This window comes from Pantherophis guttatus, chromosome 8 (assembly GCF_059756535.1).
Source record: "Pantherophis guttatus breed Tessera chromosome 8, ASM5975653v1, whole genome shotgun sequence".
NCBI lineage: Eukaryota > Metazoa > Chordata > Lepidosauria > Squamata > Colubridae > Pantherophis > Pantherophis guttatus.
The window spans coordinates 78,923,327-78,931,919 of NC_142070.1; the positions used below are offsets into that span (position 1 = coordinate 78,923,327).

The 8,593-nt window shown below is 42.6% G+C and overlaps 1 protein-coding gene across 2 annotated transcripts in view; it reads left to right on the forward strand.

Annotated features, from left to right (window-relative positions):
* Positions 1-7,155, forward strand: part of KLHL5 (kelch like family member 5) — a 42,567-nt gene extending 35,412 nt beyond the window's left edge. For both annotated transcript variants that reach the window (XM_087875430.1, XM_087875431.1), the window contains 3 exons: positions 1,382-1,553; positions 3,131-6,311; positions 6,387-7,155. In XM_087875430.1, coding sequence (XP_087731556.1) covers positions 1,382-1,553; positions 3,131-3,187 — 229 coding nt within the window. In that variant the 3' untranslated portion in view covers positions 3,188-6,311; positions 6,387-7,155. The remainder of the gene's footprint in view (positions 1-1,381; positions 1,554-3,130; positions 6,312-6,386) is intronic.
* Positions 7,156-8,593: the final 1,438 nt, after the last annotated feature.

The following is an 8,593-nucleotide window of genomic DNA, read 5'->3' on the forward strand; positions in this document are numbered from 1 at the left end:
CTTAACAGTTGTTGTTTCAACCATTGAGTTGTGTCACTCAAAGGTTACTTGTCCGCTTGTATAGACAGTCTTCTACTTAACAACAGTTCAAAGTTTACCATTCAAAGTTACAGCATTGCTGAAAAAAATGACTTATGATCGTTTTCCACACTTACGACCGTTGCAAGCATCCTCTTGGTCACGTGATTGAAATTTGGATGCTTGGTTCATCTTTAGGATGGTTGCGGTGTCCCAAGATCAGGGAATCCCCTTTTTACGACCTTCTAACGAGCAAAGTTGACGGCAAAGCCAGATTCCCTTAACAACAACTGCAGGGATTCCCTTAACTGTGGAAGCGAGGTTGTAAAACGGAGCAACATTCACTTAGCAAGTGTGTCACGTAGCAACAGAAATTTTGCCCTCAGTGGTGGTCATAAGTCGAGGATTCCCTGTATGATAAAATCATGTTTTTGACACAGCGCGCATGTGCGCAAGGCACACACGAGCGAAGGGAGCGTGTGCACCTGCGCACTCAAAATTTTTTATTCTGGGCGAACCGGTTGTTAACTTATGTGAAACCCATCTCTGCATATGAGGGTGGATAAAAATCAATGATTTTTTTAAAAAAATCAAAAAAATCAGATTTTTTTGATTTAAATCGGATTTTTTTTTTTTTATCAAATTCATTTTAATAAAATGCTTTTGGAGTAAAAAATCTATCTAAAGATAGTTTCTATTTAAGATACATTCATAATTTAGTTTATTCAGCATGAAATGGAGCTTAGTTATGTAGCATGAGGCTGTATATTCTGCAACACTGGGACTCTCGGTGAGTTAACAGTGGGTCAAAGGAGTAGCAGAGATGACAGTTGCTCTTTAAAAATTATGATTTAAATCGAGTTGATTTAAATCAAGCCTTTTTACTAGGGATTTAAATCATGATTTAAATCGTGATTTAAATCAACTTGATTTAAATCAGATCCACCCTGCTGCATATTTCTCTTAGCAACCTAAATTTTGGACTCAATTGAGTTAGTTGAGGACTACTTGTAACTACTTGATTTTAACAAGGACATTTTAAATTGATTGTTTTTAGTAGTTTTTTTTTTTATTGTATTTTATTTAGTAGTTTATTTTTATTGTTCTTTAATTCTGTGAGCCGCCCCGAGTCCTTTGGGAGAAGGGCGGCATATAAGTATAATAAAATAAATAAATAAATAAATAAAATAAACCCCTTCCCGTGGGAACCAGAGGGGGTTTCCAAGACTTTACCTTTCGTTGGATCATTATTTCACAAAAATCAAAACGGGTTTCAAGGGAGCAATATACAAACATACGCAGAGATTTTGGTGGCAGTTCTTCAATGACATAAAATGGAAACTTGCTTTTTTTTTAAAATCAGATACGATCCCAAAACAGATGTGTGGACTGCTGTGGCATCCATGAGCATCAGCAGGGACGCGGTGGGAGTCTGCCTTCTTGGAGATAAACTCTATGCTGTGGGAGGATATGACGGACAAGCCTACCTTAATACAGTCGAATCGTACGATCCTCAGATAAATGAGTGGACACAGGTAATGTGGAGGTTAAGAGAGCTGACCAGCACCTCTGAGATTGTGGGGGTCTTTGGTTGTATCTGAGCTTTGTTGTTTCATTACCAAACTATGTAACACCATCAGTGCTGGGAGGGAGTGGGCAGAGTTTGAACTTGGCATTTTGTTTCTTTTAATTTAAGTATTTTTTTAAAAAATATTTTTGCTTCTTTTTTCCATTTTGTATTATTACCGGTTGTCCTTCACTGACGGCCACAACTGAGCCCAAAATTTATGTCGCTAAGTGAGACATTTGTTAAGTGAGTTTTGCCCCATTTTTACGACGTCTCTTGCCATCGCGGCAGTTGTTAAATTAGTCATTCGGTTGTTCGGTGAATCCGGCTTCCCGCTTGACTTTGCTTGTCAGAAGGTCGCAAAAGGTGACCGCCTGGGACACTGCAGCCGTTATAAATACGAGTCAGTTGCCAAGCACCCAACATTTGGCACGTGATGGCACAGTGGGCCCAGTAGGCCCATTTTTCGCTCTCCCCAGGCTCGAGAGACTTTCTTGGAGCCTGGGGAGGGCGAAAACTGCCTCCCCCCCCCTCCCGGAGGCCCTCCGGAGGCCAGAAACGGCCATTTCCTGACTTCTGGTGGCCCTGGAAGGCCCGAAAATCAGCTGAGCTAGGGCAACGCTTGCGTGTCCGCAGATATGGCTCCGCGTGCCACCTGTGACACGTGTGCCATTTGTTTGCCATCATGGGTCTAGATTCTTCTTAAAAATCTCCAGCGATGGAGCGTCCACGATTTTTGAAGGCTCTCTACATGGGGCTCCCCTTGAGGTGCACTCGGAGGCTCCAACTGGCGCAGAGTGCGGCCGCGCGGGTGGTTATGGGAGCGACGTGAAGCTCCCATGTAACACCTCTCCTGCGCGAGCTGCACTGGCTCCCAGTGGTCTTCCGAGTGTGCTTCAAGGTGCTGGTTACCACCTTTAAAGCGCTCCATGGCTTAGGACCTGGTTATCTACGGGACCACCTGCTACCACCAATAGCCTCCCACCGGCCAGTACGCTCCCTATAGAGAGGGGCTCCTCCGGGTGCCGTCGGCCAAACAATGTCGACTGGCGGCCCACAGGGGGAGAGCCTTCTCTGTGGGGGCACCTACTATCTGGAACGAGCTCCCCCCGGAGATACAGAGGATCCCGGATCTGCGCACCTTCCGTCGTGCGCTTAAGACTTTTTTATTTCATCAAGCTGGCCTGGCCTAAATCTTCTCCCCTTAAATGTAAATTTTAATTTGTTTTAAATTATGGGTTATTTTAAATTCAGCCAAATTATTTAATTCGTTTTTTATTTGATTTTAAATTTTTGTATTTATGTGTTTTTATCTTGTGGCTGTTCACCGCCCTGAGTCCTTCGGGAGAAGGGCAGTATAGAAATTTAAATGAATGAATGAATGAATGAATGAATAAATGAATGCTGTTCCACCGAAAAGCTTTTTTCCAAAATATTTGCGAATCGTATTGATCATTTTGTCCTTGATTCTTTTTTTTTTTTAATTCCTATTTATTTTATTTTTATTTTTATTTTATTTATATTTATTTTATTTCCCTATTTCAGGTTGCACCATTGTGCCTCGGAAGAGCTGGAGCTTGTGTCGTGACTGTCAAACTTTAGTAGCGAAACCATTTGCCTCTCCTGTAGACTCTTTGGTGATTTCACATCAAATTCTTAAAAGCGTAAACGCGTCAGGTACTGTGTATCTCCGCAAGGCAAAGAGACTGACCTTAAACCTATTTGTATAAAGGATTTTTTTTTTAAACGACCAATATTGTGCACTTTTAAAAGAAAACAACTCACGAGTAATGCAGTTTATGTACACGTCTGTATGTCTTGGAAATGGAAATACATTACGGATAAGATAGCATGTTTGAAGTACAGAAACCAGGAGGGGGAAAAAAAAAGACACTCCTTTTGATTGTTCTGGAGGCAGGAAAGGAAATTTTAGTTGTAATTGTTTGGCCTCTAGCCACAGCTTTGCAATTTCCTTTATGTCCTTTTGCAAGATGCTTACAGTAGTGGCCAAAATTGTGGAAATCTTTTGGGAAAATGAGTGAGAATGAGCCGAGGTGGCGCAGTGGTTAGAGTGCTGTACTGCAGCTACTTCAGCTGACTGCTAGTTCAGCAGATCTACGGATCAAATCTCACCGGCTCAAGGTGGACTCAGCCTTCCATCCTTCCGAGGTGGGTAAAATGAGGACCCAGATTGTTGGGGCCAATATGCTATTTAGCATACTGTCTTTAGTGTAAGCCGCCCAGAGTCCTCGGAGAGTGGGCGGCATAGAAATACGAATATTTCTATTTTCTATTTTAATAAATAAAAATAAAAGTGTATTTTCTAAAACTAGCTAATAACACCACTTTGTTTGGTGTAGTATCAGTGGTGGGATTCAATTTTTTTTACCACCGGTTCTGTGGGCATGGTGTGGCTTGGTGGGCGTGGCGTGGCTTGGTGGGTGTGGCAGGGAAAAGGATACTGCAAAATCTCCATTTCCACCCTACTCCAGGGGAAGGATACTGCAAAATCTCCATTTCCACCCTACTCCAGGGGAAGGATACTGCAAAATCTCCATTCCCACCCCACTCCAGGGGAAGGATACTGCAAAATTTCCATTCCCACCCCATTCCAGGGGAAGGATACTGCAAAATCTCCATTTCCATCCCACTTCAGGGGAAGGATACTGCAAAATCTCCATTCCCACCCCACTCCAGGGGAAGGATACTGCACAATCTCCATTACCACCCACCTCCAGGGGAAGGATACTGCAAAATCTCCATTCCCACCCCACTTCAGGGGAAGGATACTGCAAAATCCCCATTCCCTACCCCACTCTAGGGGAAGGATACTGCAAAATCTCCATTCTCACCCCACTCCAGGGGAAGGATACTGCAAAATCTCCATTTCCATCCCACTTCAGGGGAAGGATACTGTAAAAACTCCATTCCCTCCCCACCCCACCAATCTGCTTCCCAGTTCTGTTCTCCTGTGCAGGGCAAGAAAAGAAGATCCAGCCAATCAGCTGAGACTCGATCAGCTGGGACTCAGGAGGCAGCCAATAGATCGGGGGTGGGGCCAGTCAGAGGTAGTATTTGCCGGTTTTCCAAACTACCCAAAATTTCCACTACCGATTCGCCAGAACCGGTCAAAACCGGCTGAATACCACCTCTGAGTACTACCATAAAATTATATATCAATGGAAAGATAATTTAATCAGGAATATAATGCAATAACTTTTATGAAAGATTTGCTATTAGAATAGCAGTTACAGTATAAAGAAGAAAAGTGAAACACGTAGAAAAAACGAGATATACAAAAATGACCACCATGTCAGTTAATACTTAGTTGGGGTAAACTTTAGCATGAATTGCAGCCTTACAGCGTCTTCCCATGGAGTGAACCAAGTCTTTGAGTTCTGCAGCTTTTATAATGTGAAACCAAGATTGAAGGATCTTCTATTAACTGGGTTTTATTGCTGGGTCGCTTCTGACTAACAAGTTTCTCTAGTCGGCTCCATAGATTTTCAATTGGGTGAAGGTCTGGGCCATTCCCAGGCCATTCCAGCAGTGGAAGAGGATTATCTTGAAACTCTCCCCAAAAAAGTGGTGTTATTAGCCATCAAACCTCAAAAATACACTTTTCTCAAAAGGTTTCCACAATTTGGGCCACTACTGTATAGTCTTGGTTTGTTCCAAATGCTTTTTTTATTGTTTGCTTCTTCTGCTGCTTCTTCTTTTGTACATGGCACAACAAACCAAATGTGAAGGAAATACCAAGTGTACTTCTGATTTGAGAAATGCTGTACCTCTGATGCCTATGTTGGTAGTCCCTGGCTTACGACCATCATTGAGCCCAAGACCTCTGTTGCTAAGCGAGACGTTTGTTCAATGAGTTACGCCCCATTTGACGACTCTTCTTGCCGCAGTTGTGAAGTGGGTAACACGGTCTTTAAGGCAATTGACCTTCCTTGAACCAGTTGCCCAGCGTCTAAATTTTGATCACATGACCGTGGGGAATGCCGCAACCGTCATAAGTGTGAAAAATGGCCATAGGTCCATTTTTCAGCGCCGTTTGTAACTTTCAACGGTCATTAAATGAACTGTTTTAAGTCAATGACAACCTGTAATTTTTTTCAGAGATATTTTGTACTCTTTTTCTCTTTAAACCGAAGCCTTATTTTAATTCTTGTCTTACACTCGGAAATAGGTTAGCGGAGTATCTTTTTCAAGAGCTTTCCGTCACTGAGTGAGTGTCTTGTTAGGAAGTTTTACGTAGCCTAGAAATAATCCTGCAAATCTTTCCGAACTGGGATTGTATTGTCACTTTATGGATCATTTCTTCAAAGAAGTTGCAGTAAAAGAACAGTTAATGAGGTTGATTAAAAGTGACTCAGATTATTATTATTATTATTCCAAAACATTCCATGATTGTGGCTAACTTCAGTTGAGCCTAAATGAGACATTTCCCCAGGTTTTATATAGGCATCGACAGAGTGTTATTCTAACAAAAAAAAAATAATAATCGCCTTTGGCACATTTTCGGATCTTCAGTTGCATTCCAAATCAAAGATTGATCGATTTCCCTAAGATCAAATTTCTGTAGCTCAGTTATTTCATAGTGTAGCGATTCCTCTGTGGAATTTTCTTAAGGTTTATATGTTACATGATTAGGAAATATTTGCATGTTCCAACCTGCTCTTTGCTTTTTATATTTTCTTTTGTGCCTTGTTTAAAACGCTACAAGGTTTTTTTTTTTTTTTTAAATTTGATTTATATGCCGCCCTTCTCCGGAGACTCAGGGCGGCTTACAATGCGAAAGGTCCTCGACTTAACGACCACAGTTGAGCCTGTTGCTAAGCAAGATTGTTAAATGACTTCTGGTCCATTTTACCACATTTTTTTGCCACAGTCATTATGCACTCCCATGCTTAAGTGAATCTGTCTTCCCCATTGACTTTGCTTCCTCCATTTGACCCTGGGACGTGTAAAATACATGCCAGTTGCCAGGCCCTCAAATTTTGGGGATGTTGCAACTGCCATAAATGTGAAAACTGAACATGAGTTACTTTATTTTTCCCCAAATTTAAATTTTTTATTGGTTTTACCACAACAACACAACACAACATACAAAACACAAACACATGATACGTGTTTCTTTTTACATATCAGTTTCGTTCCTCTTACTTTCTACTATATACATTCCCCATTTTTCCATCCTTTATTATCATTATCTTTATCGTCCCTTTACTTTTTAATTTTCTTCATTTACAATATTTTGCACATTTGTCACCTTCTTCTCTCCATCGTTTATTCACATTTACTTTCCCTGATCTCGAGCCAATCATACCATTTAGTCCATACTTGATAATATTCTATATCTTCCTTTTCTTTTATTTCTTTCGTTAATTTATCCATCTCCGCACAGTCCAGGATTTTCTTAATTATTTCTTCCTCTGTTGGGATCTTTTCACTTTTCCAGGACTGTGCGTAGACTATCCTTGCCGCTGTAATTATATGCAGAATCAAATATCCAATTTCTTTACTGTAAGTTCTGTTCAATATCCCCAGTAAAAACGGTTTTTTTTGAACATGAGTTATTTTTTTCCAGTGCCGTCGTAAGTTCGAAGAGGCAGGCTGGGCTACACTGAAGCAGTTTCTGCACATGGCTCAGTTACTCAGAAGTCGTTCCATTGCTCTCTTTGGTTGATAAGGCCACTATTACTGCATTCTGCAAAAAGACAAGAAGCAACGGAGGTCAAATGAAGCCGACACTCATCCTCGAGGCAAAGATGAGTCCAGTCCAGTAGGCCAAAGCAAGTTCCCAAGGCAAAGTCAAATTCATAGGCAAAGCTGAAGAGACACGATCCAAAGTTCAAGGCAAGGACCCACAGCAAGAAGACAAACATGGCGTTCCCAGCATCGCCTCCATCTCTCTGCTGTGCTAAATAGCCAACTTCTGGTGCAGACCATGAAGGAGGGCGAGGCTGCCTCCTCGCAAGTGATCTGGCTGACCTTCGCTGCTCCTGCCTTTTCTCCGCCCAGTGTGTTCTTGGATCAGGTACAGAAGGCAGTTCCCCCTCCTCATCGCTGACCGGCTGCAGTTGTATGCTTTCCCCACCTGAAGCCCCAGAGCTGTTGTGCTGCAGCTACGCTTCAGCCAAATCCCTCTCAGAGGGCTGTTGGGTCCCATTGAGCGACTCCCCTCCTGACGTGTCTGGAACTGGTTCATCTTCCTCCGAGCTGACATCTGGAGAGGGATCTGGGAGTCATTACACATGGTCCTCCTGGCACAATTGGCCTACCTGGCACAACTGCATGCTAGTTTATACTGTCTGGATCCTATTGTGATTCAGTGCCAGCCAGGCACCACTGTCATAAAGGAGGACCCCAGAGGGGCTTCAGATCACAGGAGGGGGCTTTAGTTCAGGAAAGTTTCCTTCTGTTGCAACAGGTGCTCTTCTCTCCCTTCAAACGGGGTGGTGGGAGCATTTCCCAGGCTTCCCTTCTCTGAGCCATAAAGGCAGCTGCTGGACGAGGAAGCTTCTCTAGTTTATTTGAGTTAGAAACATTACAAATGTCACTGTTCCAAGCAACACGTAATGAAAGAAATGAAAGAAAACTCAGAGACTTGAGTTTCCTCAAAGTTCCATTTTATTAGAGATGTCATATTGGCACATCTGGGAAAACCTGAATCGGAAAGCTTCCAGGTTTTCCCCACCCAAAAGAAAGCTCGAGTCCCTGCCCAGCACCCACATGTCCATCTCATGGTCCAATCAGGCACCTGTTCTGTCCCCGTACCACACACGCACCCCCACAGATGGCCCGGAGTTAATAAGCCACATGACAAAACTCTTTGAAGATAAAGCTGGCAGCAACCCAGTGGCTAGCTGCCAATTCAGACTTTACTCACACAAAACAACGATCAGACTGCAAGCATTCCGATAAAACAGGCAGAGTGTCAACAATACAAGGATTAATCCAAATGCAGTCCGATAAAGCAGGCAAAGTCCAGTAACGCAGAGATCA